Here is a 26,651-nt window from a genome sequence, read left to right as displayed (position 1 = left end):
TGCATTTTTTGAACTTAACAAAACCTACATACCTGACCACCCCAAGATGCCGAGCTTCTTCGTACAGCTAATAGAGTGCAGACCTTGTCCTCAAATTCGAATCATATGATGACAAGAACAACCTTCAAGCTTTAATTAACGAAGTAAAATACTAAGTCCAATAATTATGATTGTTGCAATACGTCAGATTGTAGCTGTCCAATTCCTGCGAGTGGAGAATAGTCGTCATATTCGGGTGACAATCGTTGCTAAAAAAACTTTATTAGAGGAGTTGTTTATGTGCCTTATTGGTCTGTGTGGGTTGTATGTAGTGTGTGTTTATGTGTATGCGGAAGGAAAATAGAAAGGTGAGGAACAAGGAACAGGATTGGAAAGGATGTTAAGACGAAAAAACTCTCTGGCCTCGTATAATGAACCAGTAATCACATCCTATGATAGGTAGAGGATGTCGTGGGCCAGTTCTGTCTCTGACCTAGCAGGGATCGTTTATATATTTACGATTTTTGATATATTATATACGTTTGGTTCGGCACGAAAGTCTGGGAAGGACTACCTGTGTCGTGGGTAAGAAAGGGCTCAGAGGATTGTTTTAGACGACAAGTTTATATAAATTATCCTGTTTCTTGATACTTGTACATAAAAATTCGTATTGAAATGTTTAAAAAAAAGGTATATACTGGTTCCACAGTTCGAGACGTCTCCCTTATCTCACTCAGGAAGTTGAGATGCCCTTGAGTGTCTACGACAAGGAGTGAAACCCGTTTTGGTGGGAAAGGAGAGATGCTTGCCAGTCCAAGTGCCATCCAGGTTCCCTCATTTGATTTTCTTTAAAATTTTTACAAAGGGCAAATATTCATTTCATGGAATTTTAGTTGGAAAGTCACATGTGGGCTGAGAATGAAATGCTCGAGTCAACGAACTTTTCTGTGTGAGACTCCGTGACTAGGAGTTTGGCAGGAAGGGCCGATGTGCAGCTACAGTCAGTGTTTACATTTTCTTGAACCGCCTTTAAACTTCTTCATCTTATTGCTCGTAAGAGGAAGAGGAGGAAGTATGAGGGGGAAGCCGAAATGTAGGTTTTCGGTTAGCCTAGGAAAACTAGCTACGGTTTTTCAGGCTGAGCTGGTTGCAATTAGGTTCTGTGCTGCCGAGATTGTCGAACGAGGAATAACTAATTCTAAGGTTGTGATTTTCTCGGACAGCCCTCTGCAAGCTATCGGTTCATACCAGGTCAATTCAAGGCTGGTCTGGGACTATCTGGGTGCCCTGAAGGAAATTGGTGACCACAATAAGGTCTTTCTAGTGTGGGTCATTCAGGACATAAGGGAAACGAAGCGGCAGATTTATTGGCTAGGGAAGGCTCTGCGGGACACTTCGTTGGCCAGGAGCCCTATTTTGGGGTCTCCAAGTGACTTAAGACTGCGGCCATTAAACTATGGGTGCAGACTAGGTCTCAGGAGTGGTAGCTTTCCACCACAGGGCAGAGACAGGCGAAGGAATTCATAACGGGCTATTCGCCAAGGCTGTCTGCAGAATTAATCCATCAAGGCCGTGGGGCTATAAGGATAATTGTAGGCCTTTTACTCGGCCATTGCAGCCTCAGAAAACACATGCATCGCATGGGCCTGGCAGATGATAGCCTTTGTAGGTTCTGTCAGGAAGAGGAGAAAACGGCACTGCACGTGTTGTGTCAGTGTGAGGGGCTTTTCTGGCTAAGGATGTTACTTCTCGGGGAGGAAAAACCAAGGCCTGTGAGCTTTACCCAAGAGTCGCTCTCCAGAATTAAGATTCTGATTAAACGGATGGGTCTGGAGGGCGAGCTCTAGAGTTGGGGAGCCACAATAGATCCAAAGAGGTAGGCCTTAAGGGCGCCCTATTAGAATCTTATATTATCTTAAGAGGAAGTATTACAATCGAGCAGATTTTCAATTTGAATTTGCAGCCGAAATATTTTTTAAGAATCTCTCAACAAGAAAAAGTCATTAGTAACGGGAATCTACTTATCCTATCATATTGTGCTTATGAAAAATGAAATGATGAGAGAAAGTTCAAATTTGATAGTTTTTAGGTATCAATTTGATCCTGGCGATAATTTAGTAAAAATCGAATAATGAGAAATTGCTATTTTACTAAGTCGCTTTTTTATTATATTTGTTTTTTGTTTTTGAAACTGCAATGCACATCAATAACTATATCATTTAAAATAATAATGAAGAAACTAATGTTCAATATTATATCCTATAAAGATTGTTTCGAATACTAAATTTCATTCATTGATATTTTCTAACCAATTCTTCCCATTGGTCAAAGTTGCTATAGTTCTATCAACAGATAAAGCAATATAAAGCTGATATTGGGCAACTAGTGTCAGGAGAATTCGTGTTTCATTCTCGGACCATTTATTGGACACATAAATTTAAAATTTGACCAATTATCACATTTCTTGACTTGAGGAACTAGATTTTATCGTATTGGAAATATTGGGATCTAGTATTGCGATAGGGAAATATTGGTTTCTAGGACCTGTAATACCAAAAATATGATTTTCACAAATTGGTTTGTCTGTAGAATGTGTAGTCACAGTAACTCTAAAACGTAGGAAATCAAATTTGCATCTTGAGTTTAGGAGCTACCATCGGACCCTACAATACAGTTTTATTGTATTATAATCCAGGGAAATCACCTGTTAAATATTATGGACAAACATGAAATAAAAATCATTTAATTTGAAAAAAATAGACCGATCATTTTGCTGAATAGATTTTTGCAGTTTCTAGCGATTATTTCAAAAATGATTACTTTCAAGTAAAAATAACTAGTATAATATTGAAGCCCACTATGGTTTAGTACGAACTATTGATTTAAGAGTGAGTGTGCACGTCAAGTTTTTGTTCATTGGGATCATTAAAACTAAATAATTATTTTATTATTACTTTGTGGATATGTTTTTATCTAAAATGTTTTCACTTCTAAAATTGAAGAGAAAATTATAAGAATAAATAATAAGAGAAAAATCTCTCTCATTTCCATTTATTTATTTATTATTACCATTTCTATATATATGTATATATAATTAGATTAATTAATTTATATTATATCATATTTGGTGCTTAAGACTGAAGTAGGCTAATCGAAGGTTATCTATCTTCTATGCTCTATTAGTCACATATAGCAACTGAGTTATTCCTAGTATTTAAGATTTTAGATCAGTGGTAAAATGCCGAAAAGTAGATTAACGTTTCAAGCTTCATTTCCCTATTCTCTGGAGCGGAACCAGGTGGAAGATGAAAATCGTCTCTGCTTCCACTCACTGTGAATTTCTTATACAATGGTTTTCCACCCTCTGTTTTTGTTTTAATTGCCTTTTAGCTGAGCAATTTATACAACTTTTTTCTTCAAATATTAAAAAACAAAGTTTATAAGCCTCCTAGATTTTTTTAAAAAAATGGAACTAATATTTTACTTTTCTGATAACGATTTTTTGGTGAATCCTGGTCGTTGGATAAACAACAACAGTTGGCTTTAATGGAGTAAAACAGAAAAGAAAAAATTGTTTATTTGATATGTATCTCCTCCTGGATTTTTGGCGAAATATGCTTCTTCAAAATGACCCACTTATTTTTTCTGCAATCGTTGAATATTGGGCTCATTATTAAAATTATTGAATGAAGTTCATATCTTATTCACCAATGTTTGGAAGTAGTTTTAATCACTCTTTTAACATTATGCTGCCATTCATTACCATTAACGTTTCATTAGTTCAAAGTAGTTTCCATACTTCTTCTAATCTAGGCGTACTTACAACTCCTCCTCTTATTACGCGGATGACAGCAGCCGCAATCACAATACTCTTCTCAAAATCAGTTTTTCAGGAGAAGAACTGAAAGAACAAACGTGAGATAACTTTTCAAACAATTTACTTCATCTCACTTTATAGACAACTGTATTGTATGCCAATAAAGAATAAATATGTATACAAAAATATATATATCGTTATTGGGAAACATTGTGATTCCTAGAGACAGCACATCAAGATGTGTATCTCGAAGTTCAATAATCAAAGCTACCTTTCTAAAGACTGATTGACATGCCAATTTCTCTGCAAGATACCACTCTAGGAGTTCGAAATTACCTTTTGTAGGACGAAAAAATATTGTTGTCCATCAAAAACTTGTTATAAGTAAGCACTTACAGAGTGGCAGCATTCATTTTGAATTCATTTTGTGCAAGTATAATGAAAGAAGTGCAGCGTAAGTTGCCGTGTAAAAAGAAAAAAAAAAAACCTACGTTTATTAAAAAACAAAAAATTATTGTTAACAACTATTAATTGCCAGTCCGTTTTGAAAATTGGGATTTTTGAAATTTAATTGGTAAGCCATTATCTATTTTGGTGAACACAAATATATCTTTTTGTCTCAAAGGCGCTTTTTAACCGCGCAACAAAACAGATTTTATAGCCTAGTGGTCAGTGTATAGTGTGGAATAAAATATTGAAACGTGAATTTAGCTTTTGATATTTTATGTTCCATTTTCCACTAAAACGGGCTAAGCTAAGAATAAACAAGTTACGGGACACTTTTATAAAATTTTAGACTTTTTTTTTAAGTAATTACGATCTTTGCTGATGTGACATTCTGACATCAGAACTGACAAAAACTGTTTTAAATATCATAAAAGCTACCAAGCTTCCAGAAATCTTCCACATTATTTAGAGGACTGACTAAAGTGAGATTTTATGTTATTGGTTGATTGTTTGAGGATAAGCAAACAGGTTCCTAATAAATGTAGTAAGCTCTCCCTCAAGAATCTACTTTCTATATATGTATCAATCAGATCTCTCTTGTAGCTGAAGCTGTGCTTAGTAATAGGGAATTTAAGATTTATAACTACAATTGTTAAAAGTAACTGAGGGATAGATAATGGTTGGTTGGCTGCGAATGCAGGAGTAGAGGTTTGTGGGAGAGATAAGAGGAATGAAGCGAGACAGAGTAACGTAAAAAAAAAAAATCATTCGCCTGAATAATCGGACTGCGAGACTGCAAGCACCTGGCTGGCCATGTTCAAAGCTCATCCAAGTTCAGCAGGAGCCTGTGTGAATAATAATTAAAAAAAATGAAAAATAAAAAGAAAGAAGAACTCAAATAAAAACAAACTTTTCCCCAAAAAATAATCAAAACCTTCGATCGTGTATAGAAACAAACCTACAGAACAAAAATATTTTATAATTTATTCAAAATGGCATCCAAGGCAAAAGGTTTTCTTTTTTACTTTCGATGAATAACACTTTTTTTATTTTCACGTAAAGTGTCCATTTACTTTAAATAAAATTTCAGTTCCTTTTTATTTTATGGATTTTTGTTACCAACAATTTAAATAATTATAATTCTGTTTATTTTAGGTGACTTTCATACGATCCAATAATATTATTTGTTAGTCTAATGACTATTTATTTAGCTATTAATTTGTTCCATGTCTTGGGAGTTCAGAGCCAGAGATGGGCAAAAATTTAATCCGATTGAATTAAAACAAAATTTAATTTTAATCATGATTAAAATTAAAGTTCAATTAAATTCTCAGATTTAATAATAACTATTAGTTTGCCGGTTGTCTATACGACGGTCGTTTGAAAATTCCGTGCAAAGTCAGAGAGATAGCACCACTGGCGTGTATCGAGGTTATGTTTAGTTAGTAGCATCTCTTGGAAGAACACACACCAAGTTTCAGCCAGATCGGTCTATTTCTTTGTGTTTGGCATTCGTTTGAATCGAGGAAGTCGAGTGATTTTCAAAAAATGGACGAAAAAGAATTTCGTGTGTTGATTAAACACTACTTTATGAAAGGCAAAACGCCTCAGGAGACAAGAGAAGCTTGATAAACATTATGGTGACTCTGCACCTTCGATTAGAACAGTTTATAAGTGGTTTCAAAATTTTCGGAGTGGCCATATGGGCATAAGTGACGCTGAACGTTCTGGACGCCCTGTTGAGGTTACTACTCCAGAAATCATTGATAAAATCCATGATATGGTGATGGATGACAGAAGAGTGAAGGTGCGTGAGTTTGCTAGTGCTGTGGGCATCTCGAATGAACGGGTACATAATATTTTGCATCAACATTTGGACATGACAAAGCTATCCGCAAGATGGGTGCCGCGATTGCTCACGCTTGACCAAAAACGAAATCGTGTGAAGTGTTGCAAGGACGGTTTGCAGCTGTTCCAGAAGAATCCGCAGGACTTTAAGCGTCGTTTCGTCACTGTGAATGAAACATGGATACATCACTACACTCCTGAGACCAAAGAACAATCTAAACAATGGGTTACCAAGGGGGAATCTGCGCCAAAAAAGGCAAAGACCGTTCCTTCGGCCGGAAAGATTATGGCGACTGTCTTTTGGGATTCGCAAGGAATAATCCTCATCGACTATCTGGAAAAGGGTAAAACTATTACAGGTGCATATTATTCATCGTTATTGGACCGTTTGAAAACCGAGCTGCAAGAAAAACGCCCACGATTGGCCCACAAAAAAGTCCTTTTCCATCACGACAACGCACCAGCTCACACCTCAACAGTTGTGGTCGCAAAATTAATGGAAATAGGGTTCCAACTCGTTTCACATCCCCTCTATTCTCCAGACTTGGCTCCCTCGGACTACTATTTGTTCCCCAATATGAAGAAATGGCTGGCGGGAAAAAGATTTTATTCAAACGAGGAGGTGATTGCAGAAACGAATGGCTATTTTTCAGACTTGGACAAATCCTATTATTCGGAAGGGATGAACAAACTAGAGCAGCGTTGGACGAAGTGTATAAGCCTAAAAGGAGACTATGTTGAAAAATAAAAAAGGTTTACCCCAAAAAATTAAGTTGTTTTTATTTTTGCACGGACTTTTCAAACGACCCTCTTACTAGAGAGAGTGCAAAGAAGTTTAACTGAAAGCTTGGTATTTTTGGTAGATACATAACTTTTATTTAAAAACATTTCCTAGAAAAATGTTTCTTAATGCAGTTCTGGCGAGAAGAAACTTTCCTCTGAAGTCCCATTTAAGCGAAATGTGCGCTTCTTCAACTGCCTGATACTGATAGAAATCCAATATGTGTGCGAAATTCCAAACTTGAAGAGAGTCGATTGAACGGAAATGCCATTTTAGACAGAGCGAAGTTCCTCTGAAGTCCCATTTAAGCGATTTTTTTTGCCCAAAGTAGTTTACTTGAATTGCGATCAGAGAAAGTCATTCAAGTGTTTGCGCCAGATTATTACTGTCACACTTAGATATTTGTTTCTAATTATTAAACTAGAAAATTCGTTTTAGAACAGTGTGGAGACTCATCCTTCGCCAACGGTCATTTTGTTTATTATTTAAGGAGATCGTATTATTTGTGAGCTGAAAAGTAAACCACATTAGAAATCGCTGGTGTACAGATTCTAAAACAATTATTTCCCTTGGTAAGGTGGAGACCAGATGTCCCAAGTATATTCCAAATGAGTTTTAACGAGCAATCTCATCTCTGAAAGGAGTTCGCTTTAATATTGCAAGCATGGCCCAACAATATCAAGCTTCCGACAAATGAGATTCCCAGGACATTGACAGAGGTATCTCTAGCGAAGCTTTACCCAATTTAAACATGGAGGACAAATGTGACAATTTCCTAGTAAATGTGATTATGCATTTATCAATGTTAAAGTGGATATCATTAGCAGGGTTACAACTGAGGAAGGCTGTCAACGCCAGCTGCAGACTGAAGAGTTAGTGCAGGAGGATACAGAAAGAAAAACCTTTTTAACACACGAAACGGTTTGCGCATGAAATCTTTATCTTTTTATCGGGATGCGCTTTAGATCAAGGATTAGAAGCCCAACAAAATAGGAGCTCTGCACTATACAAGATCCTGCAGGAGTGGGTCTTCAAAAAAAATAAATAGAATTTTAGCTGTACAATTTGGTTCCTACCTCTTAATTCGTAAGCCGTGTATACCGTAAGCTTGGAGTTTGGTGATAAGAATAGTCCGATTACACTTAGCAAAAGCTTTGGCGAAATTTGTGTATACAGGGTGTCCCAAGCTATATGGATAACGACTTTTTCTCGGAAACTAAGATAGCTAGAACAAAACTAAAAAAATACGTGTTCCCTTAGTTTTTTGTTAGGAATCCAAATTTACTTTGTAAATTTTTTTGGTGCTTCCAGAAGCGAGATACAGGCACCAACTTCATTTTTTCAAATAGGAAGGTGCAGTTTTTATTTCTGAAACAGATTCCTCTATTTTTTTTAAAGAAAAATTTACTTGAACGGTTTTTTTCTGTGAGCGATATTTTAGAAGTTATGAATGAAAACATGATTCTTATAAGAAATGTCAAAATGATAATATTATAACGGTTTTTTGATTGAATAAGAAGAAAAGTACTATTTTATTATAAATTTTACTCCTCATTAATATTACAGATCATGCTCGAAATGGCCTTCACCATTAGAGATGCATAGACATGCACTTTCCTTCCAATTGCCCCTTACTGCCAAAGAAATAGATTCGGCTTTAACCGACTTACACGTATCTATTATTCTCTGCTTTTGTTCATCAACAGATGCCAACCCGGCTTGATTCTGATGCACCTAGATATAGAAATGCTTTTAGGTAACCAGAAATAAGGAAAGAAAGAAAAAAAGTTCTGAATAATCTCCTTGTTTTTCAGGTATCCCCAAAGGAAATAGGTCCATAGGTGTCAAATCCGGTGAACGAGGTGGCCACTGAATCGCTCCCTGTATCGATATAACATCTGAATCTGAATCAAGCCGGGTTGGCATCTGTTGATGAACAAAAGCAGAGAATAATAGATACGTGTAAGTCGGTTAAAGCCGAATCTATTTCTTTGGCAGTAAGGGGCAATTGGCAGGAAAGTGCATGTCTATGCATCTCTAATGGTGAAGGCCATTTCGAGCATGATCTGTAATATTAATGAGGAGTAAAATTTATAATAAAATAGTACTTTTCTTCTTATTCAATCAAAAAACCGTTATAATATTATCATTTTGACATTTCTTATAAGAATCATGTTTTCATTCATAATTTCTAAAATATCGCTCACAGAAAAAAACCGTTCAAGTAATTTTTTCTTTAAAAAAATAGAGGAATCTATTTCAGAAATAAAAACCGCACCTTTCCATTTAAAAAAATGAAGTTGGTGCCTGTACCTCGCTTCTGGAAGCACCGAAAAAAAATTTACAAAGTAAATTTGGATTCCTAACAAAAAACTAAGGGAACACGTATTTTTTAGTTTTTTTCTAGCTATCTTAGTTTCCGAGAAAAAGTCGTTATCCATATAGCTTGGGACACCCTGCATAATATGAATATAACATTTATATCGAATCGACTTGTGTGCCTGATATATTTCTGACTAGAAAGCAAATCGAAAACAGTGGAACGTCCTGAGAGAAAAGCATGTTACTCGTATTAAATTGATTTTCAGCTCGGAGAAAAGATATTGATTCCAATATTTAGAAAATACTATTGAGGCGCCAAAGGACTGTCTGTAGTTATTCAGTTATGTTAGCCTTATCTCCGAGCTTGAGCACAATAAAATGCTTCTGCTTCTAGTTAGATGGAACGAAAAAACATAATTCTAAAAGCTAAAAATTTTTTAGCATTTAGTTTTTTAATGAAGTAAATTCTAAATAATTAGTACTCAGTTGAGTTGTGTTCTATTAGTTAAATAAAATATTGATACAACTTCTTCCCAAATCAGCGTCCTCAATTCAGGAGATAACCAGCGAGTAAAAGCTGGGCGAATTTTAGGTACGTACCTAACAATACCATAATTAAGAGATTGTAAAATAATGCACCAGAAAATATTATGTAAATACTGATACTATTCAGTATAATTACGTATAGTTATACTGAAAACCCTTAAAGGTGCGCATTATCTCCAGTTTTGTCAAATAACATCTAATCTAGAAGATTAAACTCACTATGAGACACAGAGTTTTTGTTTTTGTTGTTTCTTCAATGATTTCACAGAATTGTAATAAAATAGGTACATCTGCTTAGTGAATTGTATATGTTGCAGACAAATAGATTCGAAGAACCTGAAATAAGAGAAAGTTCTGTAAGTGTGCTTAAAATCACAAGAAAAAGACCGATGCTTTCTCTTTGTGTTAAGTTATTTAATTAAATGCACTGTACTTTATGGATGCTGTATTGCAGGAAAATAGAAATTCGGTTTAAGTTCTCACAATTTTTGTAATTAAAGCAATTCACTTTAAACTGATAATACAAATGAGACCACATTATTTCGAAGGTGGTAGAATTGATAGACTGGTATAAAAAACATTATATTACGTAATTCAAAGAAAATCATTAGTGTGGTTTCCTGAAAAACCTTTGAGTAAAATAAAATAACACAGTTAAAGGCCTGAGTCAGTGAGTGATATAACAAACGATCTGTATCGCTTCTTAGACAAAGGCTTCTCATTGAGAATAATTACAAACTTTTGATAATGTATGATTAAACAATAACATTCGAATTCCAATGTAAGAACCATTACATAAATAAAACAGAACAGAAAGATAATTGGAATAGGAACCTATCGTTTTTATAAAGTATCATAATTAACTCAACATAAACCGTATCACAAGATCTAAAGTTAAAAATAAAATACTTAAACGGTAAAATTAATACTATTATAAAACTATTATTAAAACTTTTATTCCGAACTCACCCGTAAGAAAAATTTGAAATACAAATACAAACGGTATTAATAAGTTTGTAAAGTAAGATGCAATCAATACTACAATTACTGAACCAGAGCTGTGTTGGAATTGTTCTAAGATCTTAGATGGTCTATATTCCTATATTCTATAGAAAGGGTTACTAGTAAGACGCGATATGGAGGCAAATCACTCATCTTTTCAATCTAGTCTGTCTTATTATTTGGTACTAAACTCACTAAAGGAAGTCAATCTTTGTTGCTGTTATCCTATCTTTAATGCTTATTTAAGTACTTAGAAAAATTTTCATGAGAATATGCAGAGATTTTTTCATCCAGCTTCTACCGGGAACACCTTTGCAGTATCATTCATATGGATGAGCTGTTGGTAGAGTAAAATGGACTTATAGGGTCTAGGTTTAATAATTGTGCTCTTGAGTTTCAGTGGCCCTCCCAAAACTCTGTGATCCCTTACTAAATATCAATAAATAATAGAAGTCATGCTGGATTGTTTAGGAATAATTGTAAAAGTGTTCATACCAAATTTATTTCAGTTTACTTTTATGATTTTGAAAAATTAAAAAGACAACACTTTCTCTCATATGAAAAAAGAGAAAAATAAGAACTTTTCTTCTGTCCCTTACAACATACATTCATAGTTGCATTCCACTTCCAATGATCGCTCCAGGAACTAAAAACAAAAGTGGTAAAAGTGGTTATTTGAAAATTAAATCTGGACGGAATACTAGGTTGAAGTAAGAATTAAAATCTTTGTTAAAACTTATTAAATATGTAATTAAAATTAAATGCTCTGTTTTACAGTTAAATATGAGTTTTGTATTCTTTTCTATGTTAAAATTTCATTAATTTAAAATATGCTTACATTGCTCATAACTTGGGTGAATGTGTAAAAGCGGGTTTGTTTTAAGCAAAATAAATGTACCTTTCTTGATAAAATTGATTTGACACTCTTGAATATTTTATTTAATGAAAGTCCGATTTTCTTAATAATATAAGAAAAATCTGAAACTGTATTTTTCTGTTGTTTCAGAAATCGATTCAAGAGGATTTCATGAAAGCGTGTTTGATGGAATTGGGGACTATTATCCATCGTGGACAAAAATGTACAATAAACGTTTTCACAAGTAGGTTGATTTCTTTCACCCGATATTAAACTATTAATAATAAAGATTTTTGTTTGTCATATTTTAAGTTTTATTTATCTAGTTAAGCAAATGGTTGTTAATTCTTAGTAAGTTCTCGAAAAAATGTTCGAATATGTAAAACATAACTTAAAAAATTAAGAAATATAAAAAATTAAATCTAGGTACATAAGTGACAAATGCATCAATAATAAAGAACATAATCACAAAAAAATAGCAAACTTTCAAATTTTGATTTAGATCTCTCTTAACTAAGAAGGAATTTGGGTCAGCACAATTAAAATTAATAATCAAATTGGTTTAAAATATTTTTTAAATTCTGAAAAATGTCTGCATGTGATCTGTTTCTTTTCTTCATTATTTTCTGTGATTCAGTAAACTTATTGAAAGTTATTTTTGTGGGAGATAAATAATTATAAATTAATTTGTTTAAGCCTCTCATTCCCATTGAAAGAGTAGGAAATTTCTAATCCTAAATTAAAATATAAAATACCAAGCTAAATATAAATTATAAAATTACAAGCTTAAAATTAAAAACATTTTTAACATGACCAAAAAGTAGAGAATCTTTTTAATTATCTAGATTCATTTTATCCTCAGGTAAATAAATGCAACATAAATAAATAAAGACTTTTAAATAAAATAATTCAAGGAGAAGTTTTTATTTAAATAATTAAATTTCACAATACTATAAAAATAAGAAAAGAAATTTGTTCTCAAGTAAAATTTCGACTTTAAATTAAACACCGAGGAATTAGTATTAGGGTTTGTTGTGGCAACCACTAGATTTATCTGTTTAAGGATTCAAGAATTTAGGATTTGAAGGCTCAAGTTTTCCTTCTCCAAAAAGCCGATTTCCCAGCCATCCTCATCCTTCAATCTGACCGTGAATACTCAAAAAGCTTTGTCCCGTTTCTTCATCTTTCTTTCAATCTTGCAAAGGCTATCCGTTGACAGATTTACATGGTGCAGCGTTTATTCTTTCTTCAGTGGCTAATCAAAAGACGTACGAACGTCAGCATTAACATTCCACTTTTTTTAATTAACCGTAGTAAACTTACTTGAGTTGGTAATAGCGAAGTTTTTTGCTTGCTTCTGGTTATAAGTTTGCACCCACCTATGCTTTGGCTATGCTTCTATTCACGCTTTTTTGGCAGCAATAATGCGATGCTTTGCCGTAAATGGGTCAATTTTTTTGAGGACGTCATGGCAACACTCCCAGAAAAAGTTGACTTGTCTTCTTGTATTCCCATGATTCTTCTGTTCTGAATATCGGGACACCCAGACCATTAACTTCATATGACTTCGTGTCTGAGAGAATGAAGACTCTGAAATACGTAGATTATCCTTCTTTTATAATCTCAGAAGCTTTGAGTTTTAAATTTATTTTAGGGGTTTTGAAAATCTACATACTAGACTTAAACTGAAAGAAATGCTAATGCTCCTTACTTTGTATCTCACTGTACCTTTGTAGAGAAGGTCTCCTTATCTCCTTGTTTCTGAAGATGCCAAATCCCGCTATGCCAAGTTCCACGTTTCAATTTCCTCATATCCGAACCCTCCAGTATCCCAACTTACTGCTTTACCAGGACATCCTTCAAGATCGTTGAAGTGCTAGTGGCGATGTGATCTTGATAAAGAAGTAAATGCTAGTGTATATAGTAATATTGCAACAGGTTCATTTGTTGCAAAAATGTACCGAACTTCTGAAAATAAATAAAGATACAAAAAATAATTTTGAAAAATTTATCTCCTAAATGGAAAAAAATACATGCTATATCACCAAACATGCACCTCTTGTCAAACCCAACGCTTCCTGAGAGGTTGATGTTTACTTTCAGGCAAAATAATCACGGGCCAGTTAATACTGCCTATACGAGTATAGGTATACTGTATATATGTACCTATATACTCGTACATAAACTTTAATTACAGTTTTATGCTATAGAAACATGTTAGAGGATACTCCAAGTGATGAACTTCAAAAAGAACTTTCTTTAGAGCACCAAAAACAATTTTTGGTTACACGCCAGAGAAACCTCTACATATCTCAAGATTGTGACAAAAATCTAGGCCATCCGAAACTGTACAGTTTCAATATTTTTCACGGGAAGCATAGAAGAAAACATGCTCGAAACATTGGACTCCCTCATGGAGATCTCCAGTTGAGTTCTGCTTGCTCTTAGTTGCTTATTTATTATTATTATTATTTAAATTTTTTGGAGCTTTTTTACTGCTTATTGCCCCATGATGGAAAGTCAGTAGAGGAAAAAACATTGACCGTAGTGAATCCTCAGATGTAGAGCACCTTCAGTACATGTACAAATATGATTCATTTTTTCAAAGTTAATTTTAGTTTATCGTTTAAAATTAGTTTAGTTTAGAAAAAAAATAGGTTTTGTGTATATGTACATTAATATAGTAAATATAAGTAATCGACCAGCGATCTAGTGGTATGCTTATTAACTAATCTTATACTTTTTATTATCTGAATTTTCTATTTTTGTGGAGAATTTCTTTAAAAAATTGGCATCAAGCGACACTATTTTTAGTTTTTTAATCGTAAATACTTATGCTGAAAAATAGTTTACCAGTAAAAAAAAAAAAAAACTATCGAACTATTTGTTATTCAGTGCAATCTGTTTCCAATTAGGCAACAATTGAGTAAAAAATAATAATTTTAGGAAGTTTGAGATACGTTTCTTTTTTTTTTTTTAAAGATAAAATCATCCATTAAAAAAATTATATATATATATTTTTAAAATTTAATATTACTTTTGGAAGTCTTTTTATAACTTCTTGAGTTCAAATGGAAGCAAATATATTAACATATTTTCCATAGAACATATAGAGCATTACGCTAAATTTCTCTCAGATTAAACAAATACAGTCCGCGTTATAAAGCAAATCAAAAACATTACATTATGTAATATATATTATGTATGATGTAGAGGATAACTATGTCCGTGCAGACTGAATTCAGTCTGTAATTTGTAACAAATATATAATTTGTAATTCAGTCCGCCAGAACATTGCTTTTCACTACTCTATCAAATCCAAATTCTTGTGGGACTTCTTGTGTACACAATACTACGTTGAAAGCGTATAGGTATGGATAATGTGGTATCAATTCAGGAATCCCCCTCTCTGATCAATAGTCGGGTCCTTGGGGATTCATTGTCAAATATGAACTAGGAAAATTAAAGTTTTGTAGATCCAATTTCTTGAGACTATGATGCTAGTGTAATTTTATAATTTATTTACGGTGGCTAGATTGTTATTTTTTTCTTTAGAATTGGAAGAGGGACGGGACTTGTACCCCACGGTACTGCAGCCACAAGAAACTTATTGCGCCTTCGCCTTTTTTAGATCTAGTAGACGAAACCTCCCCTACTAAAGAGGACTTTACCTACTAGTTCTTTTAGCGCTACTATCTCCTTTGGGCCTGTGGATTTCATAGCGCAACCGCTCGATTGCAGCGCAATGGAACAGTTGGCCGGTTGCTCCTCTTCCTGACACAATCTGCTCAGCGGTTCCGAGCTAATAAGCCGCTCCTTGTACAGATGCTTCCTGAACCTACTATGCCTCGTGAATAGGCCTGTAGTCAGAGTAATCTGATTTCTGCCCAAGCACAGAGTATCTTCTGTTCTTTGTTTACACAGCCAAGGCAAAATACTCTTGCCTTGTTTGACCCCAGGGAACATCACCCAGTTCTTTTCATGCTCTCTCCAGATCTCTAAGAGCCACACGAACTGCACACCAGATGATACCCAGGACAGGTTCCGGGCCAGTGAAAGGCCAGGAAAATTGGCTGTTTCATTCCCCTTGATCCTCAGATGACCCGGCACCCATTCCAGCCGAACTTTATTGTGCTGAGCCAGTTGTTTTTTATGTAATTTCTTTACGGTGGCAAGATTGTTAGTTTTTTTCTTTACTAACTAAAATATTGCTGTGTACTGTTGGTTTGTGAGAATCTAATTTTTTTTAATGTATAATTGGTTTGATCATTCACTTTGGAACCATTCATATTCATCAGTACAGTGTGCAACAACAATCATGTCAAGTATTGAAATACTTTGAATTTATAAATTTAAACCAAAAAGTAATACTAAGTCATAGAAATGTGTCGAAAAGTTTTATGGGCGCCACCGCCCACAACTTAAATTTAGTACTTTTCGAGACAATTAAAACGACTTGGTTTATATTTGCATTAGAGACGCACCTGTTTTCACTTGATCTTGATTACGCAGATGTTGGGTTGATTTGCGGATGACCATGGCAAAATTTCAAACTATTCTGCAAATTCTTTGCGTGAAACTTGTCTCAAATCTTCCATTCTGTAGGCAGAAGCGCTGATGATCTCGCACTAAGCCCATCAAATTAGCAACATTGGTTCTCACACTAACCGATTCACAGTTGTTGTTTGTTGTGTGTATAATATTTTTATAGATATATATTTTCATTAGCTGATTGTGTTACACAGTTACGATAAAGGAAAAACCAATACATAATATTTTCACTTAATTCAACGGCCAACGATTTTCTTTTAGAACCATTTTCAATTATTATATCAAATTTCTATTGAACCGCATCATGTATCATTCCTCAAAAAGGCGTTTGCAAATAAGAGTTATGATAAGCATAATTTGCCTCCTGAGGTTGTGACTCATAAAATAATTTGCTCTAATAATAATAACAATAGTAGTGTTTATTCAGGAACTTAAAAACATACAAAAAACAAAATATTTATCCTAACTATGAGCAAAATCATAATTTGCTCTATTACCAGCTTATATGAGATTTAAGAGTGTTCACTGGATAAGAGATCATCACTGGATGATCATCATTCATGATTGCCACGCCATTTTTATTGTACGCACAGCATATTTACTTATTGTACTGCACGAGTGCAGGTGTAAATTTCAAATAAAAGATATAAAAAAAAAAAAGAAAAAAAAGAGTGTTTTGTACACTGAACAGCCAGTTATCATTGAACATTTACTGATAAGCGACGAGAATCGATCACATAGCTCTTTCGAAAGAATTGTTCAGTTTGCTTGGCGCAAAGATATATACATATATACACCTATACATAATACAAATTTGTATTAAAATAAACACTTACATTGTTCCTTGATAAACGATTGCAAAAATAACTTTCTATCTGAAAACACTCAAAAAAGTATTTTAAAGGTCAGCTAAATATACTATACAAACTAATAAAGTAATCATAAACAAACTAAAAATAGAATTTCGAAGGCCAGCCAAATTGAGAAATTTTCTAGCGTTAGAGACTGTTGAGATTTAATTTGTATTGGCAAACAATTGTTTAGGAGTACTATTAGCACGTGCAAATTTGTTATACAGTGGACGGATTTTTACTGCAGCTCTGTTGTTTTTTTAAATCTTATTCCATAATGACTTATTTAATAAGTTCTATTAAGTTCGCTAAATACTACTTTTACGAGCTGCTTACCACAATGTTAGATAACTCCAGTACACTCTCTCCTATAAACGAATATTTGCGCTGTATTTTGAAGAAAATTTTGGAATTATATCTTTTATAGAAAAAGAGAAAAAATTGTCTAAGTTGGGTTTGCTTCAAAGTTACGCTTTTTCTTGCTGTTTTTGACGTTCAATCTTTATACTACTAAAAACCGGACATTTATAATCATAAACTCATTTCAGCTCCCTCCACAGTCGTAGTTTGTAACAAAATCATGTGGACTGATCACAAAGTTAGTTGAATTAGGGACTATAATCAACCTACCTGGATGTAACATTTAAAATTTTTTTATTTGCTTACCTAATTGTTCACTTTTTGGCTTTTCACTTGTAAACAAATATTTTAAAAACTCATTTTACAATTTAAATGTATTTCTCTTCTCAATTTAAATTCGGGAGTTTCACTTGTAACTTTTGCACCACTATCCACATTCTTCGAGAAATGAATTATCCCTACTACTTTACGATTACAGCTCTGAAAAATGTAATCATGTGTGTAGATGATATAAAATAAAAGCGTTTAAATATTGATGATAATTATTTATGTACCTTCATATTGAAATTATCTACACTTTCAATTATATAAAATACAATATAAAAGCTAGACGGTCCATGGCCAAGAGTTTTGTCTGTCAGTATTTCTATTTTAGTTTTAGGAGTTTGCGAATTAAATTACTTTTCAATCCTCAATCTGAGTGACATTTTTCCTTGTTTTTCCATTTGCCGATGACACTTCCTTTTTTATATCTTCCTTCAGAATAGACACTGTAGCCAATCACCTAGCAATAGCTCTTACTAAAAGTTTTAAATACTTCAAAAAGTGGAGAATCATACCTAACTATACACTCTTAAAGAAGAAGAGTATCATAAATTGTAGATGAATTTTATGTTTTACACTATCCATTACCAAATCCATATCCAAATAAGCTGTAAGAGGCTTCTAGGGAAAGAAAATGTACGGCTCTGCAGTTGGATTCAAAGCCAGGATCTCCGCAAGTGAATAGTGCGTTAACCACTGAACTAATCCCTTTCATACTTTATTATTCTTTCTTTAATAAGTAAAATATTTTGGGTATGATTTTGTAAAACGCGTTGTTACAAATTTGGCTGAATTTTTTGTGCCATTTGCACCATCTGACAGATATTCATAATCGTAAATAATAATACATGAATAGAAATAAATACATGAGATATCAAACAATATGTGAATATAAGTTGTTAATAAATATAAAATCATTAATTCCTACGTTGTTTTTATTTGTTATAGAAACGGACAATCAGCAGAGGCGAATGGATTCAGAGGTCTGAGAAAGAAGCGGTCCATTAGCATGGAAAGGCTGAACATTTCTGCAGAGAAAGAGGCTGATAACGATGTAAAATCTATTGCAAAACGTGATACATTAAATAAAAGAATAATGAGCGGAAGACATGTTCGAGGAATGGAAATGGGATCATCTGGTTTTCATGGTGACACATTTCATTCTGATTTCGGAGATTTTACAACAATGAGAAAACGCCGAAGCCAATCAACTAAACGTGCCTCCGATTTAACCAGACTTATATTTAGAATGCAAAGTAAGAGAAGGCCAGAAATGGATTCAATGGGTTTCCATGGTGACACTTTCGGTGGAGGATTTGGAGAATTTGAAACAATGAAGAGAAGGCCAGAAATGGATTCTTCTGGATTTCATGGAGATACTTTTGGTAATGGATTCGGCTACTTTGAAACTATGAAAAGAAGACCAGAGATGGATTCAATGGGTTTTCACAGTGATACTTTTGGAGGTGGTTTTGGCGAATTTGACACGATGAAAAGAGAAAAATTATTTAGCGAGCTAACTAAAAGAAGGCCAGAGATGGATTCTATGGGTTTCCATAGCGATACTTTTGGAGGTGGTTTTGGCGAATTTGATACAATGAAAAGAGACCATTTACTAAAGGAAATGGGCAATGCTTTAAAAAGAAGGCCAGAAATGGATTCAATGGACTTCCACAGTGATACTTTTGGAGGTGGTTTCGGGGAGTTTGATACAATGAAAAAACGGCGGCCAGAAATGGACTCGATGGGATTTCATGGAGATACATTTGGTGGTGGTTTTGGTGAATTTGAAACTATGAAAAAGAGACGACCTGAGATGGACTCAATGGGCTTCCATGGTGATACATTTTCAAGAGGATTTGGTGATTTTGATACAATGAAACGAAGTGATGATATTGAACCGAAAGAACTTGATACTTTACGGCCAGGTTCTCAATAAACGAAATGTAAGTGACAAAACTATGTAAATAATAAAGTCCATCCTAAATGATCTGTATTATTTATGTGATGTACTCGTCAAATAATGTACGACTTGAACACAAATTGTATGAATTAAATGCGCAAGTATGATTAAAAAAAAAAAAAAACTATAAAAATGATATAAACAACAAAATAAATTAAGAGAATTAAGTGGTACAATTACACATTCCTAATTTAACAAATTAATTATATTATTTTTATTTAAGCTATTTTTAAATTAGCCACTATGTCAGTGACGTGGCCAAATATAAGACTAATTTTATATATAAACAAATATTTTTGAGCAAAATAAGAACGGCAACTTAAATTGAATATTTATTATTGAGGTAGTATACATTTATTTTTTGAAATGGAAATATTTTTATTGATTTCAATAAAGTATGAAAAATGTCATCCCTAGAGATTCTGAAATAAATTAATTTATATTTTAATAACTTGTAAGTATAAAATCCATGTGTTTATTCAATAGTTCAATGTTCTATCCCAGGAAAAACATTTTCTTTTTTGTAAAAGGAGAAAAGTTTTCTACAAGTAAATGGCTGGAAAAATTAATGGAAGAGATAATTTGCAGGCATACTACGGTCAATATACAGGCAAGTGAAATAATGAAATGAAAGTATTAAATTCTTAGGCATAACTAATACACGTACTGAAGCCACGCCAAGTGAGTGACAAACATCAGCAAGCAACCTAGAGAGGCAAACAAACATTTTGGTAAATAGCCAAAACTTAAAGGTGCGTTTTTAAAATTAATGTAACAATTCAACTACGTATTTTAGCACCTCTTTTTAGCTTCAGTTTTCTCTAGAAACATTTTTTAAACAAAACTCTTCCAGTTTAGGTAAAAAGGAAATATTGCAACAGTTCTGGTTAAACGGTTTTTGCAAAATAATTACAATATTACAAAGTTCTAACAATTAAATGTAAATTCTTAAGGTCTTTAGTTGATCTAGATGAGCGCTTCTTTCAGTCCTGCAGAAACTAAGGAATCCACGATGTGACTAGATAGAATCAAACTCATAAACTGATACTAACAATAAATTACTCAGATTAAATGTTCCCTTTAAATTATTGAAAGTAATTTTCCAGATCCGATTGGCCTATTAAGAAATTCCCAAGAATTATCCTTAATCAAGTTAAGTATGAATTTTTTCCAACTGTCAGCTGTAGACTAAGTAACTTCCACGTTTCGGATACTTTGGTTCATTATCTCTTAGAATGCGAAGCATTTGACTTTTACAGAAATAAATATTTGGGTCACCTTCTTGATGATGAAAGCGATGGTGAACAGGAAAAGATGCACAAGATCCTGAATTTTGACACTTTAATTAAAATAAGATATCTTTATAATTTTATTATCAAAACTTTAAAATTTAAAAAAATATTGGTTATTGGTTATGTAGAAGATGATTATTTAATGCAGATTTTTGTTTATTTCTTTCTTTCTGCTTTTATTTTATTTATTTATTTAGTTTATATTATTTTTATTTTTATTTATATTTTTGATTTGTTGACGGATAACTTTTTTCTTTTCTTTTTTTGTAGTTGGAAATTTTTGTTTTAAATTTTTATTTTAATATATAAATGTATTTTTTGTAAACAAGATAAACTATGATATTTTAACATTGATATTTTAGTATAGATATTCAACAGATGATTGCATTTTTATTTCTTTTACATAATATAATTTAAAATAACTCTGTACGATCTCCAAACTATGTATATAAGGCAATTGCCTTAAAACTAATAAATATTGATTGATTGATAGTACTAATACTATCCAGAAACTGTAAGGCACAATAAACCTCTTGTGGCTGCGGTGCCGTGGGGCATAGGTTCCGTCCCGCTGTTAAAATCTAGGAACTGTCCTCGAGGAACTGTAAGTGCTTCGCTCCAAGTAAATGTTGAGGACTCGCCTCCAATTAGAAAACTACTCAACACGGAAATTTTCGTGGTAATTTCAATTTCGGAAACATGACAGGGCGCCATAACTTTGTACTCCACTTATAGAAGAGTAAAGTAATCGCCTATTTATCAGGCGGGGCTTAACGTCCAACTACCGATTTTATCCTCTCAGTACATTAAGCGGAAAGTAATTCTCCTTACCGATTTAGCCTGAGAAAATAAATAAATAAAAGAAATACTGAAGAATATACTTATTACAAATGGCAAATCGTAAATGGTGTGACGCTTATTAGTTTTGGTCAAACAAGTACCAAACATTTAAATTGTGAAATAACAAGAAATTGTGAAGTTAGTAAAAGAAGGCCCTGATTTTTAGCTTCTTAAAATGTTCTTAGTTTGAAGCATTAAGGTAAAACTATAAATCGCAAGGTACTGGGTGGTAGTAATGGGACAAAGTGATAATGCACGTACGCTGTGGAACATTCTGAGGTCCACAATTGAGATATATGTTCATCACAACCGTCAGTATGTCATTACATACTCGCAATATCCTCATTATGATGGCGATATTCCTAGTCCAGGATGCCGTCTATTAAGCGATCATTTCAATAGCAACGTCTGCTCCAGGTCGACAAACTTTAATTTGTAAAGTTTTTTGTTTTTGTTTTATATACAATATCATTTTTTTTTTTTTTTTTTTTCTGTTATTTAGTTAATTGAAATTTTAATTTTCACAACTATGAGTTCAAGTACACTGCTTATACAGGGTGATCCATTTAAAACGCACCACTCGCTAATAACTTTTAAGGAAAGCTGAATTTCGAAAAAACCACTAAGTAAACCGTACGTTTCTTTGGGTCTAGTTTTCAAATGATCCACCCCCGATGTTGTATCTTCATTTTTGGCGAAGATAAGGCCAAAAACCTGATTGGGGTTTTATAAGGACCAGTGGTTTTGACAATGATTGTGAAAACTACATAAAAAATTGTGAAAAATGACGTTAACTCTGTTTCGATATCCGGTTTTCGATATTAATTTTCCACCAGAAATACACGTTTTGGGAAGAGGTCCTCTGATTGCAAAAAATGTTATTGGCGACGCAAAGTAAAAAAATCATAATAGTTGATCAAGAATTCGAATCCCGCGTATGCAGTCATTCTTATTACTTAAAAAACCATAATTCTTTCGCGGGATTCGAATTCTTGATCTCCTGCCACGCTCTTGACCACTAGACCAACACCCGCCTATCCTCGGCAAGATATTCTTACCGTAATCATAGGTCAAGAAGTCTTGCATACTGGGTGCATTAAAATAATGTGATGATTGCTTTTATTTGATGGAAAAACAAATTTATCCTGATTCACCCACAACCATTACATTACGCTACATGTTTTAAAACCTTCAATTAGTATTATTATTTTCTTTGCGTCACAAATAACATATTTTGCAATCAGAGGATCTCCCAAAACGTGTATTTCTGGTGGAAAATTAATATTGAAAACCGTTCACGAATAGAAAAAATTGTAACTTCGATCTTAAATATCTCGACAAATATTAGGGATATCGAAACCATTTTTCACAATTTTTTATGTAGTTTTCACAATCATTGTCAAAACCACTGGTCCTTATAAAACCCCAATCAGGTTTTTGGCCGTATCTTCGCCAAAAATGAAGATACAACATCGGGGGTGGATCATTTGAAAACTAGACCCAAAGAAACATACGGTTTACTTAGTGGGTTTTTTCGAAATTCCTCTTTCCTAAAAAGTTATTAGTGATTGGTGCGTTTTAAATGGACCACCCTGTATACAAAATTTGGGCGAACATTGAGTTTTGCTCTAACGAAGTTTCTATCAATCCCATTTCAATTTAAGAGAAATATCACCATTCATTCTGCAAAATTAGAAGCATTCTCGTTGAGTCTAAACATGTTAATCAGCTCAACTTCTTCAAAATTAAATTACATAATCAAAATTATGTTGATCTTGTCGACATACTCGTATTATTATTAACTATATTGATCTTTTACATGACTAGAAACCGTTCAAAGAAAACGTAAATAAAAGGTATTAGGAAATAAAATGTGCAAAAGAGAGAAATAAACCCTGCAGCTTTCAAAGGTTTTTTTAAATCTTTTCTTTACGACAATTCTTTTAAAATTCCCTTCTATCAATTTCAACATTTCTAATAGAGTGATTTCAAGGGAGATGTAGAGCAATCAATGTTCTCAGACCTTTTATTTTAATTTTTTTTACTTGTAATTACGTGGAATTGGATTTTTTTTTCCACTTACATAAAAAATAAATTCAATGACAATACACCGACAGAACAGGGAAAGGATGGGTGTTCCAAACCTTTCCACGCTTGCTCTGGCAATAGGCTCGCGCGGGCCGTCATGAAAAAGTAATTAAGAAAACAAAAATTTAAAAAAATCGCAACAGGGAATTATGGCATGGAGGTTCTGTAAAATATTGAGGTCTCCTCCTAGCATGGAAGTTAGCAAAACCCATATTTTTATTTATGTATTTTTTTTCTTTTATATACCAACCGTATTATATCTTTGCTAATCATTTTGCGTTTTTACTAATTCAAACTTGAATCTAAGCATTTTTAAAAAGTTAGTTTAGGTTAGATCTCATCGGATGACAAAACACTGACGTACCAAATTACTTAACCATCAACTAGACTTAATGTGTTTGTTACTTTACCTGTGTCTTACTTGAACAAAATTGCACATTTCGTTCCAAGAGTGTAATAAGATTGTTTAAAAATTTCTGATTTATTTTATATTTATCTAACTGATTTTATTTTTTACAAAATTGTGGAATTTACAAAACTTATCAAATTCAATAATACTGGACATTAACTTAACTTTGCAAAGCTGGCAAAGCTGTTCATTTTTTCTTAATCGGTACAGTCAATTAACCGAACTGGGCTTATTATCTTCTCTAAAAATCTTTCTTTCCCATATCCCCAAACAAATTTACTATTTCCTTAGACAATACCAATGTCTCACTAGCATAAGTCACTACTGATCTTATTGCAGTCTTGCAGTGCTATTTTATGGTCATACTATAGACTCCTAAAACCCATTACCTTTGTTAGTGCGAAGAGGCACCTGTTGCTCTGCAATTCTAACTTCCCGGACATTTTAACTGCTCCCAGTTGGAAAGCCTTGGTACGTCACAGATATGTTCTTGACACCTGGGAGTGTGGATACCTGGGTCCGCATGTCCGAGGATTAAATAAAATCCTTGTTAACACCATTCTCCTTATTTCAGGATGAGTGATTATGGTTTTCATTTTAACTTGGTGTGTCCATTTTATTGTTGGCTAGCAACAAAACTGTGTTTTGGGCCAAGTTGTGAATCTGGTAATGGAGGCATGCTAAAAATAACAATAGTTCACTCCGCATAATGATAAAAGATAAGTACAATCAATGACAGGATTCATAGAGGTCACCTAATTATAATATCAATCTGACATATGCGACATTATGGGCTAGAGAGTAGAAGCGCCAAGGGAAAACTGGAGTATAATGCCTCATGATTATTGTTATAGTTTTTTACTTTCTTTTGTTAAGGTGGTACTCCGTAGGGCCCCGAAAAGGTTCACCCCTAGATCCCAAAGGTCTCAGCCTGTTAATAACAAGTATTTAATCTTCCTATAATAACAAGGTTTAATAAACTAAACTCAATTATATTAAACTGTCACAAATTTCTTGAAGATTTTTCTAGCAGTGGGGCACTCCGAAATCCAATTTCCGCGTTCATCCATACTTGTGCTAAAAACCCCTTAAAAAGAAGGTGTCTGTTGGTAGACTCAGGTAGTAGTTGTATAAAAGAGAATGTAATGGCTGGAGTACGTCGAGGAAGAACTAAGGTAGCTTAACGGAGGACGAGTGGACATCCAGGGTGAGGGAAGAGAAAGATTACGATGGAAAGGAGAAGAGAAAATTTAATGGATTCAGAAGTCGGAGTCCTGCTTTCGATGGCATTTTTTTCTTCAAAGCAGGCTCAGTACTCATTATTGGAAATCGTCTGTAACGTGGGCTCACTTTTCTTGGTACTCAGGTACCTTCGATATTGACAAGCCTTAATTAAAATAATTCTAAAAAAAAATTAGAGGCGCCAACAACCATAGCAGTCACCAGATAATAATGACAATATTTGGACTTGATGACTCATTGTAATGTTTGTGGACGCGAACTTCTAAGCTGAAATTCTACGCAATTCTGATTCTGATTTCTTTCGTTACCAATTGAGAGAGTATTGTTTACTCGAAACTACAGACTTATCGTACGACAGAGTCAGCCTTGGTAAGTTAATGGGTTTAAAGTAGATATCTGTGTATCAGTTTTTACCCAATAATCCTTTCTAAGTGATGAAAACTAACGACTGCCTCTCATTGCAACAAAACCCAAACCGGAAGCTATAGTACCCTGATCTTAGAGGATTTGGTTTTCGTCCATATTAACATTTATTTAAACAAAGTAAAATTTTCTCCTATCCGATTTTTGTCGGTTGCAGTGACAATCACAGCTTAAGTCCTAAAAAACCTAAGAGGCAAAATACATAGTTTAAATTTCAAATCTGTACAAGGAAGAGGATTGCTGTTGAATAGGACAGGTGGACCTCTTCCTTTTACAGATCTGGTGCGCCACCTTGGGCTCTTTATAGACAAACGACTCACGTGGAACCCACATACTAGACTTAAAAGACAAGCAATGACAAAACGTGCGAAACTCCTTTACAGACTTCTTGGACGACGCTCCAAATTACCCATTGAACTCAAACGCTTAATATACAACACTATCCTCAAACCTATGTGGACTTACGGTCTAGTTCAGCCAAACCTACAAATATACGGAATGTACAGACATTTCAACAATAACTACTTCGACAGATAGCTGACGCTCCTTTCTACGGTGACAAACCTCACTCTTCATAACGACCTCAACATCCCCTTCGTACACCAACTCGCCAAGACTAAATATCAAACATTCCATACTGCTCTCTCCACTTGCTCCAATCCTCTTGTACAGTCTCTCGCCTCCTCTGGCAACTCCAACAATACTCGCCG

At 33.8% G+C, this 26,651-nt stretch overlaps 2 protein-coding genes across 11 annotated transcripts in view; one reads left to right on the top strand and one right to left on the bottom strand.

The window, feature by feature from the left end:
• Positions 1-19,810, top strand: part of LOC141458682 (uncharacterized) — a 117,749-nt gene extending 97,939 nt beyond the window's left edge. For both annotated transcript variants that reach the window (XM_074136988.1, XM_074136997.1), the window contains 2 exons: positions 11,749-11,842; positions 18,633-19,810. In XM_074136988.1, the coding sequence (XP_073993089.1) occupies positions 11,749-11,842; positions 18,633-19,623 (1,085 nt within the window). In that variant the 3' untranslated portion in view covers positions 19,624-19,810. The remainder of the gene's footprint in view (positions 1-11,748; positions 11,843-18,632) is intronic.
• The window catches only part of LOC141458646 (uncharacterized), an 85,575-nt gene continuing 69,084 nt past the window's right edge, over positions 10,161-26,651 (bottom strand). For 2 of the 9 annotated variants that reach the window (XR_012461098.1, XM_074136917.1), the window contains exons 2-3: positions 13,327-13,566; positions 11,836-13,188 (exon numbers count right to left, since the gene is read on the bottom strand). The gene's annotated coding sequence lies outside the window, so the exon portion shown is untranslated. Of the gene's footprint in view, positions 11,389-11,835; positions 13,189-13,326; positions 13,567-16,082; positions 17,841-17,914; positions 18,640-26,651 lie in introns of those variants that run through there. The other 7 variants (XR_012461096.1, XR_012461097.1, XR_012461095.1 and 4 more) reach the window with 7 other exon arrangements.

The sequence above is a fragment of the Rhodnius prolixus genome, unplaced genomic scaffold (assembly GCF_049639745.1).
Source record: "Rhodnius prolixus isolate KJV_2025 unplaced genomic scaffold, Rpr scaffold_1, whole genome shotgun sequence".
Taxonomy (NCBI): Eukaryota; Metazoa; Arthropoda; class Insecta; order Hemiptera; family Reduviidae; genus Rhodnius; species Rhodnius prolixus.
The sequence above is the reverse complement of the archived record's forward strand: the minus strand, read 5'-3'. Positions and strand labels throughout refer to the sequence as shown.